The sequence below is a fragment of the Schistocerca nitens genome, chromosome 9 (genome assembly GCF_023898315.1).
Source record: "Schistocerca nitens isolate TAMUIC-IGC-003100 chromosome 9, iqSchNite1.1, whole genome shotgun sequence".
Classification (NCBI taxonomy): Eukaryota; Metazoa; Arthropoda; class Insecta; order Orthoptera; family Acrididae; genus Schistocerca; species Schistocerca nitens.
This window is the reverse complement of record NC_064622.1, coordinates 270,778,093-270,794,781: the sequence shown is the minus strand read 5'-3', so window position 1 is coordinate 270,794,781 and position 16,689 is coordinate 270,778,093. Positions and strand designations below refer to the sequence as shown.

Genomic DNA, 16,689 nt, shown 5'->3' with positions numbered 1-16,689 from the left:
TTATTTGTTGGTGCATAGCTAAAGTTGTGTGCGCTCAGCCAAAACATCCACATGTCTCAGTCATGTGTTTGTGCATTCTTGTATTTGCACCCTCTCTTTGGTGCGTGATGAGAAGCCCTTCGTGTTATAGGTCTACATTATAACTGGCAATCCAGTTGCTTTATATCCAAATTACAGTATCTATTAGTCCTTAAGAGGCCTTAATAAATGTATATCCTGACTTATTGAATCTTGTTTGATTATTGTGTGCTTATTCTTTTAAATGACATTATACATTGTTTCTTATTGTTGCTACGAAGATTAACTTACAATGTTTATGAGTGGACCACTCCTATATTAAAGTTTTAAAGACTGGTTTCCTTGAAAATAATCTTGAATTGCCTATTTAAGTATTGCTTTGTACATTAATTTTTATCAAATGTGTTTGTTGTTTGTTGTCTGGTACATGTTGACAGCCTTGTATTGACAGTGGTTGACACATTGCTGTTCTGCCAATCTGGAGCAGTTTCCCTTTTGCTTTGGCGACTTTCCCATCATCTCACGAGGCCTAGGTGCTGGCATGTCACAGGTGCTTCTGCTGATCTCCCATTCCAGCCTCAGATTGAGTAGTTTATTGGTATTCCTTTGGTATCGTGCTGTGGTGGAGGTGTTGCCGGATTAGGACTTGGCTTTAGTGATTTTGGTGAAGTAATTTACTCAGCGTTTCTATTATTGTAAGGTGGTTGTGGGTGTATGATGAAAGCCTTTGGCCAAACTAAGCATTGAGTTTCTTCATTGCTTAAAAAAAATTTAAAAAATAAAAGAGAGAGAGAGAGAGAGAGAGAGAGAGAAGGAGAATGGCCTTTAGTGTCAGAGACTTGCTGTATGTGTACCTCTAATGCATGTTCATAGAAGGGAACGTCTAGAGTGGAGTCGTCAATATGCCAACTGGTCAGTCAAACAGTGGGCCATTATTCTTTTCATGGATGTGTCCTGATTTGGTCTGGCTAAAGATTCTTGATGGATTCACATATGGAGGGCACGTGGAACACTATTTCGGGACCCAACCATTGTGGAAAGAGACTGATATCGAGGAGGATCCCTAACAGTGTGAGCAGGTATTATGTTGACCACTCGAACACCTCTTTATGAAATTGAATGGGCGAATCGGCAAGATTAAACTGCTGTAGGTATCTTGATGAGACCTTGGGACCTCAGTGCGGTTCTTGTGAGGTGCTGTGGGCCCAGATTTCGAATTGATGTATGATAATATTCGACCTCATAGAGCATGAATGGTTGATGTTTTCTTGGAAAATGAAACTGTTACACACATGGCATGGCCTGCTTGCTCTCCTGATTTGAATCCCATAGAGCAGGTATGGGAGACAGGTTGCATCACATCAGGATCCAACAATCACTCTCCAAAACTTGTGAGCAGCTCTGCAGGAAGAATGGGTGTTATTGCCACAACATGCGATTGATGACATTATTCACAACATGCCCCATCATTGTTAGACCTGTATTGCTGCCAGAGTTGTTCACACCCCATATTGAGCATATTAACCAGTTGTTGGAATATGTATGCAAGTCTGTTAAGTTGTAACAAACACACAAAATTTTTGTCTACAGTTATTCATGTTGCAGCTGTTTACGCTCTGTATTCTTTACATTGTTTATATTTTACTGTCGACTGTTTATACTGTTTTGTGTCAAAATCAACACGATGTTGCAAAATTTCCATTTGTTGCTTTAATTTTGGACACCAGTATAATACTTGTCTAGTTGATGATGTTCCATTTCGACAGGACCCATATCATTTTTGCCATCTAAAAAGAAAATTTTGAGGCAGAGAATCAGTGCTATATTGCAAGATGGGATAATTAGGCTTCCACTTCACCATAGTAGTAGTAGTTTATTCATCCCGAGACAATGTACATTGCATGGATATATATATTAATTAGGCTTCCACTTCACCATAGTAGTAGTAGTTTATTCATCCCGAGACAATGTACATTGTATATAAAACAAAGATGATGTGACTTACCGAACGAAAGCGCTGGCAGGTCGATAGACACACAAACACACACACAAAATTCAAGCTTTCGCAACAAACTGTTGCCTCATCAGTAAAGAGGGGAAGGAGAGGGAAAGACAAAAGGATGTGGGTTTTAAGGGAGAGGGTAAGGAGTCGGAAAGACTTAGGAGGAAAAAAGGACAGGTATACACCCGCGCACACACACACACATATCCATCAAAAACAGAAAGAGAAAATAAGATGACAGAAAAGATTTCGAAATGCAACAGTGACAATAACAAACGTAATTGTTGGGTTCAAATTACTGATATCAATATAATAGAGGGAAACATTCCTCTTTCCTGATGAGGCAACAGTTTGTTGCGAAAGCTTGAATTTTGTGTGTGTGTTTGTGTTTGTTTGTGTGTCTATCGACCTGCCAGCGCTTTCGTTCGGTAAGTCACATCATCTTTGTTTCTACATATATTTTTCCCACATGGAATGTTTCCCTCTAGAGGGAAACATTACACGTGGGAAAAATATATCTAAAAACAAAGATGATGTGACTTACCAAACGAAAGCGCAGGCAGGTCGATAGACACACAAACATACACACAAAATTCGAACTTTAAACAAACTGTTGCCTCATTAGGAAAGAGGGAAGGAGAGGGAAAGACGAAAGGATGTGGGTTTTAAGGGAGAGGGTAAGGAGTCATTCCAATCCTGGGAGCGGAAAGACTTACCTTAGGGGGAAAAAATATTTAAATATGTCTGCTTGTGTCTGTTTATGTGTGGATGGATATGTGTTTGTGTGCAAGTGTATACCCGTCCTTTTTTCCCCCAAGGTAAGTCTTTCCGCTCCCGGGATTGGAATGATTCCTTACCCTCTCCCTTAAAACCCACATCCTTTCGTCTTTCCCTCTCCTTCCCTCTTTCCTGATGAGGCAACAGTTTGTTGCGAAAGCTTGAATTTTGTGTGTATGTTTGCGTTTGTTTGTGTGTCTATCGACCTGCCAGCGCTTTCATTTGGTAAGTCACATCATCTTATATATATATATATATATATATACATCCCAACAGCACCACTGCTGAAGTCCAGGCTATCCGTGATCTGAAGGCTGACCGATCTATCGTCATTCTTCCAGCGGACAAGGATTCCACGACCGTGGTATATATATATATCTCCCACTTCCAGCTCCATTCCCCCCAAAACCTCAAAATTCGAATCAATACAATCTGGAACCACAACACCCTAATTCAGTAGTTAACCTTTCCTCCAAACCTCTCTCCCAATCCGAAACCTCTGTCCTATCCAAAGGCCTCACCTTCAGCCCTACTCCCAGTTTCAACCAAACTGCCCTCGTCAAAGATTTACTGTCCTACACTCATACTCTCTGCTGGAAATATCACTTTGCCACGAAGAAAAATGATCCTAATCCTACTCTAATGATCCAACTCCCCAAGACACTATCCAAATTGAACCCTGCCTGGAACAGTTCTGTCCTCCGTCACAGCGGGACCCACCTCCTCTTCCTCAAAATCACCCTCTCCAAACCTTCCAGGAATTTCTCACTTCCAGCCTTGCTTCTCAATCCTTCTTAAAAAACCTTAATCCTACTCCCAACATCACCACTGCTGAAGCCCAGGCTATCCATGATCTGAAGGCTGACCGATCCATCGTCATTCTTCCGGCGGACAAGGATTCCACGACCGTGGTACTTGATCGTCGGGAGCCTGTAGCTGAGGGACTGCGTCAGCTTTCAGACAACACTACATCAAAGTTTGCCAAGGTAATCCCATTCCTGATGTCCAGGCACCTCAGAACCTTAGGCCCCCTACAAAACCTTTCACCTGACTCCATCAACCTCCTGACCCCACCGACACCCCTCACCCCTACCTTCTACCTTCTATCTGAAATTCACAAACCCAATCATCCCGGCCACCCCATTGTAGCTGGTTACCACAGAACGTATCTCTGCCTACGTACATCAACACCTTCAACCCATTACATGCAGGTTCCCATCCTTCATCAAAGACACCAACCACTTTCTCGAATGCCTGGAATCCTTACCCAATCTGTTACCCCCGGAAACCATCCTTGTAACCATTGATGCCACTTCCTTATACACAAATATTCGGCACGTACAGGGCCTCGCTACGATGGAGCACTTCCTTTCATGCCAATCACTTGCCACCCTACCTAAAACCTCTTTCCTCATTACCTTAGCCATCTTCATCGTGACTCACAACTTCTTCACTTTTGAAGGCCAGACATACCAACAATTAAAGGGAACAGCCATGGGTACCAGGATGGCCCCCTCATACGCCAACCTATTTATGGGTCGCTTCCCTACCCTCTGGTTCCTACCCTTGTAATCGCCCCCGGTGTAAAACCTGTCCCATGCACCCTCCCACCACCACCTACTCCAGTCCTGTAACCCGGAAGGTGTACACGATCAAAGGCAGAGACACGTGTGAAAGCACCCACGTGATTTACCAACTGACCTGCCTACACTGTGAAGCTTTCTATGTGGGAATGACCAGCAACAAACTGTCCATTCGCATGAATGGACACAGGCAGACAGTGTTCGTTGGTAATGAGGATCACCCTGTGGCTAAACATGCCTTGGTGCACGGCCAGCACATCTTGGCACAGTGTTACACCGTTCGGGTTATCTGGATACTTCCCACTAACACCAGCCTGTCAGAACTCCGGAGATGGGAACTTGCCCTTCAGTATATCCTCTCTTCTCGTTACCCACCAGGCCTCAACCTCCGCTAATTTCAAGTTGCCGCCGCTCATACCTCACCTGTCATTCAACAACATCTTTGCCTCGACTGACATCTCTGCCCAAACTCTTTGCCTTTACAAATGTCTGCTTGTGTCTGTGTATTTGCGGATGGATATGTGTGTGTGTGTGAGTGTATACCTGTCCTTTTTTCCCCCTAAGGTAAGTCTTTCCGCTCCCGGGATTGGAATGACTCCTTACCCTCTCCCTTAAAACCCACATCCTTTCGTCTTTCCCTCTCCCTCCCTCTTTCCTGATGAAGCAACCGTTGGTTGCGAAAGCTTGAATTTTGTGTGTTTGTTTGTGTGTCTATCGACATGCCAGCACTTTCGTTTGGTAAGTCACATCATCTTTGTTTTTAGATATATTTTTCCCACGTGGAATGTTATACATATAAAGGGTGAACAATACTCTACACAATACAAATGTGCATAGTAGACTACACTACATCAGACCGCATTGAAATAGCATGTACAACTTTGATTAATTACATTAATGTATTAGAAAGACTTTTTACATGGAATACATAGTTGATATTTAGATATAACATATAATAATTCTGACACTTTTGTACATATTATTTATTTAGATCATAGTAATAGTAAGATAAAAATTACTATTGGCACAGAGTACATAATTTTGTATGAAGCTATTCCAGGCATTCATTTATACTATAATAGCAGTTGGTCTAAAGCTCAGGGACAGGACTGTAGGCTGGTAGTTGATTACAGGGTACAAGGTCATTTTGGAATCAGTCCCCTTGCCTGATCTTTGCAACTGTTTTAAGTTGCTTTCTGGGGCTAATTGCTTCACCATGCTCAACTTGTATCAAGCCTATTACCAGATTCCCTTGACCAAAGGATCTAAGCATGTCGTTGCTTTTTGCTCGGACTGGAATGTGTGCGAGTTTAATAGAGTGCCATTTGGGTTCGCAACTGGTCCACTGTTCTTTCTGGTTTATTGGATCGTGTCTTGGGGGGATTTGAAGTTTCTGTGTGTTTACAACTAGCTTAATGATGTGGTTGTCTATTGCCATTTATTTGAGGAACACCTTTCTCACCTTGGTCAGGTGTTGTCTAACTTCATTCTGCTGGGTTAAAAGTTAAGCTGTGGCCTCACCAGGCACCAGATCTCATTTTTGGGTCACCTCATTTCAGGTGACACTATTAGGATTGAGTATGAATGAACAAAGGACCTGAAGAAATTTCCTCCACCTAGGAGTAAAAAGGAGGTGTCCAGGTTTATAGGAATGCCTAATTATTGTCGTAAATTTGTTCCCAGTTTCACGCAACCTGCTGCTCCCTGTGATAATTTGCACAGAAAAAGAGAGAGCTCCACATGGGGAGAAAGACAACAGTGTGCTTTCGAGGCTATTAATACAGCCATCAAAATTCTCCGGTATTGGCTGTGCCTGATTTTGACAGACTCATGCTTTGACTGCTCAGGTTGCCACAGTTCCTCTACAGGAGGATCTGGATGAAAGACATCCTTTAGCTTTTGCCTCAAAGAGATGGATGGGTCCTGAAAGTAGGTATCTGATGTTTGAGTGTGCGGCCTTAGCTGTTATATTCGCCCGTGAAAAGTTCAAATTTTATCTTGAATACAGAGAATTTGATTTAGAAACTGTCAATCAGGCAGTGAGTTGGGTTCTGGCTGCGTCCAGGAAAACTGGTAGGATTGGAAGATGGGCTGTCGACATATAAGCCATATTAAAGAATCCAACAATCAGTTTGCAGATATGCCTAGTCGTAAGTTTGAATAGGAGGATCCAGGAGCCAAAGGTGAAGCTGGGGGTCTCATGATATTGCGTGTGGTGTGTTATCCGAAGTAACATGATTGTTGGCAATCTTAAGGTCAATCTGGATCAGGATCCTTTGTGGTGACCCATTTTGAGGCAATTGTTGTCCAGGGAGTGTGTTCTGAAGTATTCGTTAAAGGATGGGATTTTGTGTAAACAAGTAAGTGAACTTGGTGAGCCTAGAATTTGTCTCCATATTGGATTATTTCATTCCATTTTTTATTATTTCCATAACTCTTTGGCAGGTGGTCATTTAAGCCTTTGCAAAACCTTGGCGAAAGTATGTGCTCACCTCACCTGGCCTTCGTCGTACAGGGATATTCACAGTTTGATTAATGAGAACAAGTCTTGTCAGAGATGTAAACCGAACACTGACTCACACAGGGGGTTCCTGCAGTGCAAGTGAGAACAGTATCCCATGGATAAACTCTTCATTGATTTCATAGGACCCCTTCCCTGTACTAAGATGTGCAACCATTGCATCTTGGTTGTTCTCAATGTGTTCTCTCAGTTTGTTTGGCTGCTCCCTAGCTGAGGGCTTACAATCTCCATTACCATCCATCACCTAACCAACATCTTTTCATGGTTTGCCCCCCCCCCCCCTCCCCTTCCACCCCAAGGCGCTTGTGAGCAATAATGCTTCAGCCCTTGTCTCCAGGCAGTTTAGACAAGTCTGTTTCCAGAATGCCGTTAGGCATATTACCACCACGCCATATCACCCTCAGGCGAAGAGGGTCAATTGTAATCTTAAGGTGGCCTTAATCATGTTCCACACTAAGTCTCCAAGCAAATGGGATGACACCATCTCCTGGCTCAACTTTGCATTCAATTCCACCCAGCATAAGGCATCTGAGGCTGTTTCTGCCACTCTTATGTTAGTGTATCCCCTTAGTTCTCCCCTCTCCACCTTGTGTACCATTAGTGATCTTTCACCCACATCAGTCACTCCAGGTCTCCTCAAGGAGAATTGGCAGTCAGCTAGGCAGTATATTGACCTGGCTCACTGCCATGAGGCAAAGAGCTAAATCCATGGCAGACAACCATTTTGGGGGTAAAGTGGGAGATAAGATTTTTGTTAAAAACTTTGTGGAGTGAGTGCAGAGTTGTTGGTAAGTTAACCTCCTGCTTTGTGGGCCGTTGTTATATCATCAAGGTTTTTGGGCTGGTTAATTTGCTAGTCAAAGAGTTAGCCATTGGGAAGACATTCCCAGTGCACCTTAGTCAGGTAAAGCTTGTTAATTAATGTACCTTTCCATCTTGCGGGGGGATCTTTCAGTTTGAATGGGAGAGATTGAGCCATGGCAGCTTCTGTGAGGGTGTGTGTGATCCTACTGGCACCACTTGTGAGAGGGGGGGGGGGGGTATGCATTTTCCTGCAGCATTGAAAATTGCTACCAGGCAGCAGGCAGTTTAGCGGGCAAGGAGCAGTTCTCATCATGCACAAATGGGATATGTAGTGCATCAGTCAATTAAGGTGCGCTAAATATATCGAGATGTATTGAACAACTGATTAGCTGTTATGAGCAGGAGGACAGTGTTGTCCAGTACCTACCTGGAACCGGAAGTTATTGGTCTCTACGGCATTTGATTGAAATTATGTAAGAAGACTGTTCAGTAAGTACTGTACTTAAAGATTGTTAATTCTGCCCCGGTGTGAACTGGCCAGGAATCTGCTTCCATTATGCCTTTCAGTGACCCCTTTTGGGACTGTGTGTGTCAATCTGGAGGTTTCTGTAAATGCCAAGCTAGTATTTTGCAGTGTTAATCTGGTATCATTGTTTGTTATCATTGAGTATTTAATACTACTAATTGCAATTTCTGTTTGTTGTGGGCCTTATGACCCTTCCTGTGGTGAGTAATTGGATTTGTCCTGCACCTAAAGTTGTGTGCGCTCTGCCTAAAGGTATGGATGTGCCTGTCATGTGTTTGAGCCGCTCAGATTATAGGCATACATTTTAACTGGCCATCTGCCATTTGGTGCGTATCCAAATTACAGTGTCTATTAGTCCCTAAGAGGCCCCAGTTAAGGTATACCTTGTCGTATTTAATCTTGTTTGATTATTATGTGACTATTCTTTAAATGACAATGTACAATGTTTCTTGGTATTGCTAGGAAGGTTAACTTCAATGACTATGACGGTCCACTCATATACTGAGGTTTTAATGGTTGGTTTCCTTGAAAATAATCTTTAATTGCACATTTAATTATTGTTTTGTATGTTAATTTCTATCAAATGTGTTTGATGGTCGTTGTCTGGTACATGTTGACAGACTTTTATCAACAGTGGATGACGCATTGCTGTTCTGCTGTTCCAGGGCAGGGACGTGTTTCCCTTCTGTTTTGGTGGCCTCCCCATCATCGCATGAGGCCTAGGTGATGGAAGGTCACATGCACTTTTGCTGATCTCCCATTCCAGCCTCAAGTTCATTAGTATGTTATTATTTTGGTATCATGCTGTTGCAGGAATGTCACTGGATCAGGAATTTTCTTTCGTGATTTTGGGGAAGTAATTAACTCAGTTTTTCTATTATCGCAAAGTCCTTGTGTGCATGTGACAAAATCCTTTGGGCAAACTGAACACTGAGTTTCTTGGTTTCTTTAAAAAAAAGTGGGTTTAATTGTCATTACCACTTCAATAGTGTTTTAGGGGCCTAGTAGTTTATTTAAGTACTCAACTTGATTAATGTGTAACAGCCTTGTGGCTAATCAATGAAGTGTTACTGTTTGCTTCGGTTTTTACACATGGGTAGTGCTTTGCCAGCTTGGCCATATCTTGTCTATGTGGGAGCAGAATAACATTGTCATATGACACCAAAGTGTTGTCATTTGTCTTACACTCGCTAATATTGTCAGTAAAAAGATGATTTACAATGATTGTTTGCCTTCTAGTGGTGAGATGGCTAATGGACTTTGGATACCAATATTATATGTACCTGTGCCTAATTCCTTGCCTTGGAGTAGGCCTAGAGTTTACTATTGCAGTGGCGATGTATGCATTTTAATGTCTTTCATTTAACATTTGTTGAACTTATATTCAAGTCCTTGTGGGTTTAACCCACAGTTGTGATGCTAGTCACATGGACAGACTGCTGCTGCAGGTTTATTTAATTAATTAACTGTTTGAAGTCAGGCCACCATTGGATTGCACAGTTAAACTGTTCTTGTAGTACCATTTGTAATTTTATACATAATTAAAATGCCTTTAATTGAAAACCTTAACTATTTGTATGAATTTGGCAAAAATATTTGAAACTGTTAGTTGGCTTATGATAGAATAGTTATTAACAGAACATATTTGTCTGGGAATGGTAAATGATGCATGAAGTTGTTTACCTTAAATTAATCCTGATCCTTGTTGTGGGTCTCACATTGTACCACTAACACCTTCCCTCAATATTAATCACTGGTGTATAGACATTAGCAATATTGGTCGAAGATTTCATACTGTGCATGGCCTACATCTTAACTTTTTGGGGAAACAGGCGATAGCCAAACAAATAGCCAATATAGTGTCAGAAAGGCAGAAAAAATCCTGTGATAAAAAGCTGATTCTTTGTTAGCATTACCCTCTCAATTCAAGTACACATAAAAATTCAACAGACTTTAAATCAAAACTACAAAGTCATCCTTCATTGGAGGACGCAAAAGAAATGGAAAACAATACAAAAAATATAAACCAATCCAATGCCATTGAAGAAGTGAATCTGACATCAAAAACATCAAATAATCCTCTGCAGGAGAAAAAGAAGACAGCAAGATTAGATTAGTTTTCGTTCCGTTCCATAGATCCGTGCTGAGGAGATCCTCGTGGATGTGGAACATGTCTTTTTTTTTTTTTTTTTTTTAAAAAAAAAAAAAGCTCAAATAACAATACTAATAGTATGAATATATACAATACATCATTTGTTTCTATTAAAAAATTCGTCAATGGAGTAGAAGGAGTTGGCCACTAGTAAGTCTTTCAGGCTCCTTTTAAACTGATCTTTATTTGTAACTAAATTTTTTATGTTTACTGGCAAATTAGTAGTGGACCCCTTTTTGAACTAAAGTAAGTGCTTTTAAGTCCTTGTGCAGATCATTTTTGTTCCTGGTATTGTATGTATGAACTGAGCTGTTTGTTAGAAAAAGAGATATATTATTTAGGACAAATTTCATTAATGAGTAAATATACTGAGAGGCAGTAGTTAGTATACCCAGTTCTTTGAAGAGTTTTCTACAGGACGTCCGTGAATTTACTCCACAAATAATACGTATTACACGCTTTTGGAATCTGAAAACTTTTGTTTGACTTGAAGAGTTACCCCAAAATATTATACCATATGACATTATGGAATGAAAGTAGGCAAAGTATGCAAGCTTTTTCGTTTTTATGTCGCCTATGTCTGCTAACACTCGAATTGCAAATACAGATTTGTTAAGGCGTTTCTGCAGTTCTGTGGTGTGCTCTTCCCAACTGAATTTATTATCAAGTTGTAATCCCAGGAATTTAAGACTGTCAACATCTTCTATCTGCTCTTCTTTGTATTTTATGCATATGCTGGGTGGAAACCTCTTACAGGTTCTGAATTGCATATAGTGAGTCTTTTCGAAGTTTAATGTCAGTGAGTTGGCTTTAAACCATTTATTAATATTCATGAAAATATCATTAGCAGATCTTTCTAGAACTACACTTGACATACTATTTATTGCACTACTTGTGTCATCTGCAAGCAAAACGAACTCTGCTTCTGGCAGTGTAACTGATGAGAGATCATTAATGTACACAAGAAAAAGCAGTGGCCCTAAGATGGATCCCTGTGGGAGACCACATGTAATTTCTTCCCATTCTGATGATGACTGATGACTTAATTCACTAGTCCCTTGCACTGACACCCTTTGTTTCCTGTTAGTGAGGTATGACTTGAACCATTTTGCAGCACTGCCCGTGACACCATAGAATTCTAATTTACTTAAAAGGATGTTGTGGTTCACACAATCAAATGCCTTTGACAAATCACAGAAAATACCTGCTGCTTGTAATTTGTTATTTAATGAATTAAGTACATTTTCACTGTAGGTGTAAATAACCTTCTCGATATCAGAACCCTTCAGAAATCCAAACTGTGTTCTTGATAACATGTTATTTGTGGTCAGATGGTTGAGCAGCTGCCTGTACATTACCTTTTCTAAAATTTTGGAGAATGCTGGCAAAAGTGAAATCGGTCTGTAGTTTGATGATATCTCTTTATCCCTTTTCTTGAATAGAGGCTTAACATCTGCATATTTTAGCCAGTCAGGAAATGTCCCAGTTATAATTGACTGGTTACACAAGTAACTTAGAATTGTACTAAACTCACGAGAACATGCCTTAATTAACTTTGTTAATATTTCATCGTACCCACTAGAATGCTTTGTTTTTAAAGATTTTATTATGGAAGTTATTTCTTTTGGTGAGGTGAGTGTTATATTCATGTACTTGAAGCTGTTTGTGAAGGCTAGTTTCAGATATTCAAGGGCATTATTTACTAATCCTGAAGGTCCCATTCTATCAGTAACGGATATAAAGTACTTGTTAAATAGATTTGCCACACTATGCCCTTCAGTTACTAATGTGTCATCTACCCCTAGTGCTATTTGCTCCTGTTCCTTTCTGGTTCTACCAGTCTGCTCTTTCACTATATCCCATATTGTTTTTATTTTGTTCCCTGACATTGCTATCTTCTTCTCGTAGTGCATTTGTTTAGACGACTGAATTACTTTTTTTAATGTTTTCGGTATTCCTTGTATTTAGCTAAATCATCAGCATTGGAGCGATTCTTGGTCGACAGATACATTTTCCTTTCTGTCTTACAGGAAATCTTTATTCCTTGTGTAATCCATGGTTTTATTATAGACTTCTGTTTAATTTGAGTAACTTTTGGAGGAAAACAGTTTTCAAACATGGTACTGACATTGTTCATGAATGTGTTATATTTTTCATTCATGTCATGAGCACTATAAACATCTTTCCAGTTCATATATTTGAGCAGTTTTCTAAAACACTCAATTTTTGGTTGATTGACTACTCTCCTGTACTCAGATTTAGCAGTCTTGATAATCTTATTAGAATTTACATCTAAAACAAGGAGCTGCATGTCATGATCTGATAGTCCATTTATAACAGGTTTTATGATATGATTTTGTTCCTTTGATTTGTCTATAAAAATGTTATCAATGGGTGTCCTTGAGGATTTAGTGATCCTAGTTGGAAAGTTTACAGTGTGAGTTAGATTGAAAGACAACATTACTAACTGCAGTGAATGTTTACTGGAAGATTGCATTAGAAAATCTGTATTAAAGTCACCAGCAATCAAAATTTGTTTCTTCCTGTTAAATAACCCAAAAGAGCTTCTAGATGATCTAAGAATAGATTATAATTTCCTGCAGGTGTTCGGTAAATAGTTATTAATGTATAGGATCTGTTATGGAACTCTACTTCTGTTGCACATGCTTCTAGATGCTGCTCTAAACAGAATTTATTAATGTCAATGTTTTTGATTTTATGGTAGTTTTTGATGAATGTGGCAACTCCTCCTCCATCCATATCTACTCTGCAGAAGTAGGAAGCTAGCTTAAATCCTGAAATGTCTAACATATCTATATCAGTGGTCACTTGATGTTCAGAGAGGCAGATTATGTCAATTTGGTTAGATGAATTCATTTCATCGATACAAATGTGTAGTTCATCAACTTTATTTCTAAGTCCCGGAATGTTCTGGTGTAATAAAGATAACTGATACTGCATACTAATGGGATTGTAACTGCTTTGGTGAAGATGAACTAGCAGTTTCTGATTACTTTCTGTTAAACACTGTTTAAATGGAGGCTGTATGATAAAATCTGACTCCTGTTCATCTGTTTTCTCAAACTGAGTGTGTTTGCAAATCTCTCTTAAAACTCGTTTTCTTTCCCCCTTCCCTATCCTAAAAAAGGCATCCCTCTGATACCTGTGACCACTGGTATTTTACCACTTGTGCCAGTGTCCCCGCTTAAGTTTTCTGCAATCAACCCAGACAGTTTTCCCTTCCCTTTCCTATTGAGGTGAAGGCCATGCCTAGTGTAGTCCCACCTATCGATAGCATCCACAGGAATCAAACCAATATGGGACCCTATATCCGTCCTAAGCAGCCACTCCAACTCCAAGTTCACCCTCCCTACGGAAGAGTTCAAATGAGGCAAAATCACCATCTAATGATGAGCAGCAACAGAAGAGGAATAAGACAGCGGATCCAGTTCCGAGAGGGAAGATTACAGCCTCACCAGAAGTGAAGTGCTCAGCATCAAAAGAGACAACAATGGTTCAGCTACAGAAGAGGAATGCAGTAACTCCAGCTCACTTAAGTGATTTTTTTCTGATGGGTGCCATAAAAAGGACAGAATAGAATAGAATAGAGTAGAATAGAATAGAATATTTTTATTAGCCTTTCAGTATTTTTCATACAATTGGCTTCGTCAAAGTTTACAGAGGGTTTTAGTTTCAGTACGATATTCAAATAGTTACAGAAAGGGGAGAAAAGGAACTAAAGACATTTCTTCAGCCTTATGTAAAACAATGTTTTATACAATAATTAAATACACACATAAGAAAAGAATCACAGTAAATAACTAGCTTATATGATATCAAAACATTTTCTTCATAAATTAGGTAAAACATAGTTTGATGATTATTTTCTAAGAATTCTTCAGTTGTATATAATTTGTTGTTTTTTAGCCAGGTTTGGAATGTATTCTTATATTTATTTAGTGGTACTGTATGATCTGAGCATGGTAACTTATTGAAAAATTTTATGCTTAAGTACTTATAGTTATTATGGACTACAGCAAGTCTTGTGGAAGGCAACTGCAGCAGGTGACTGTTTCTTGTACTGTGTGCATGCACATCACATCTCATGTTCAATTTTTTCAGATTTTCTCTGGCATATATTAAACAGTTATATATTTACATGCTTGGCACTGTCATTACGCCAAGAGATTTAAAATAATTTCTGCAGGACTGTCTGGGTGCTAACCCTTCCACACACCTGACTGCTTTCTTCTGCCATCTGAAAATACATTCAGCCCCTGGGGAGTTACCCCAAAGCAATATTCCATATTGCAGTTGGGAATGAAAAAAACCATAGTACGAGTGGAGTAGCAATTGCTTGCTCACACTGTTTCTTAATTTAGACAATAAGAAAAGTACTCATGCTAGTTTACTGCATAGATAATTGATGTGTCCTTCCCATGAGAGCTTTTGGTCTATGATTAGTCCAAGTAATTTCACTGTTTTGTTTTCATTTTTAGTTACTTTGAGATTAAATATTATTTCTTCTGTTTTTGTTTGTTTTATGCACAGCTGGTTACCCTAACACCAGTAATTAGCCATTTGCATCATTTCTCTATTTTTGTCCAGTACACTCTGTAAGTTTTCTCCTGTACTTATTAATGTCATATTGTCAGCATATAGTATGTTCTTACACGGTATGTAATTTGAGAAGTCATTAACATAGACAATGAACAGAAAAGGTCCAAAAACAGAGCCTTGGGGTATTCCTCTTTCTATAGGGAGTATTTCTGACCTCTGCTTATTTGCATATACAGGGTGTTTCAAATATGACCGGTATATTTGAAACGGCAATACAAACTAAACGAGCAGCGATAGAAATACACCGTCTGTTGCAATATGCTTGGGACAACAGTACATTTTCAGGCAGACAAACTTTCGAAATTACAGTAGTTACAATTGTCAACAACAGATGGCGCTGCGGTCTGGGAAACTCTATAGTACGATATTTTCCCCATATCCACCATGCGTAGCAATAATATGGCGTAGTCTCTGAATGAAATTACCCGAAACCTTTGACAACGTGTCTGGCGGAATGGCTTCACATGCAGATGAGATGTACTGCTTCAGCTGTTCAATTGTTTCTGGATTCTGGCGGTACACCTAGTCTTTCACGTGTCCCCACAGAAAGACGTCACAGGGGTTCATGTCTGGCGAATAGGGAGGCCAATCCACGCCGCCTCCTGTATGTTTCGGATAGCCCAAAGCAATCACACGATCATCGAAATATTCATTCAGGAAATTTAAGACGTCAGCCGTGCGATGTGGCCGGGCACCATCTTGCATAAACCACGAGGTGTTCGCAGTGTCGTCTAAGGCAGTTTGTACCGCCACAAATTCACGAAGAATGTCCAGATAGCGTGATGCAGTAATCGTTTCGGATCTGAAAAATGGGCCAATGATTCCTTTGGAAGAAATGGCGGCCCAGACCAGTACTTTTTGAGGATGCAGGGACGATGGGACTGCAACATGGGGTTTTTCGGTTCCCCATATGCGCCAGTTCTGTTTATTGACGAAGCTGTCCAGGTAAAAATAAGCTTCGTCAGTAAACCAAATGCTGCCCACATGCATACCGCCGTCATCAATCCTGTGCACTATATCGTTAGCGAATGTCTCTCGTGCAGCAATGGTAGCGGCGCTGAGGGGTTGCCGCATTTGAATTTTGTATGGATAGAGGTGTAAACTCTGGCGCATGAGACGATACGTGGACGTTGGCGTCATTTGGACCGCAGCTGCAACACGGCGAATGGAAACCCGAGGCCACTGTTGGATCAGCTGCTGCACTAGCTGCGCGTTGCCCTCTGTGGTTGCCGTACGCGGTCGCCCTACCTTTCCAGCACGTTCATCCGTCACGTTCCCAGTCCGTTGAAATTTTTCAAACAGATCCTTTATTGTATCGGTTTTTGGTCCTTTGGTTACATTAAACCTCCGTTGAAAACTTCGTCTTGTTGCAACAACACTGTGTTCTAGGCGGTGGAATTCCAACACCAGAAAAATCCTCTGTTCTAAGGAATAAACCATGTTGTCCACAGCACACTTGCACGTTGTGAACAGACACGCTTACAGCAGAAAGACGACGTACAGAATGGTGCACCCACAGACTGCGTTGTCTTCTATATCTTTCATATCACTTGCAGCGCCATCTGTTGTTGAAAATTGTAACTACTGTAATTTCGAAAGTTTGTCCGCCTGAAAATGTACTGTTGTCCCAAGCATATTGCAACAAACGGTGTATTTCTATCGCTGCTCGTTTAGTTTTTATTGCCG

At 40.4% G+C, this 16,689-nt stretch overlaps 1 protein-coding gene across 2 annotated transcripts in view; it reads left to right on the top strand.

Moving 5' to 3' along the window:
* LOC126203189 (interleukin-1 receptor-associated kinase 1-binding protein 1 homolog) overlaps positions 1-9,741 on the top strand; it is a 53,258-nt gene extending 43,517 nt beyond the window's left edge. For both annotated transcript variants that reach the window (XR_007540236.1, XM_049937431.1), the window contains one exon: positions 8,897-9,741. Coding sequence is in view for 1 of the 2 variants with exons in the window: in XM_049937431.1 (XP_049793388.1) it covers positions 8,897-8,954 (58 nt within the window). In the remaining variant the exon portion in view is untranslated. The remainder of the gene's footprint in view (positions 1-8,896) is intronic.
* Positions 9,742-16,689: the final 6,948 nt, after the last annotated feature.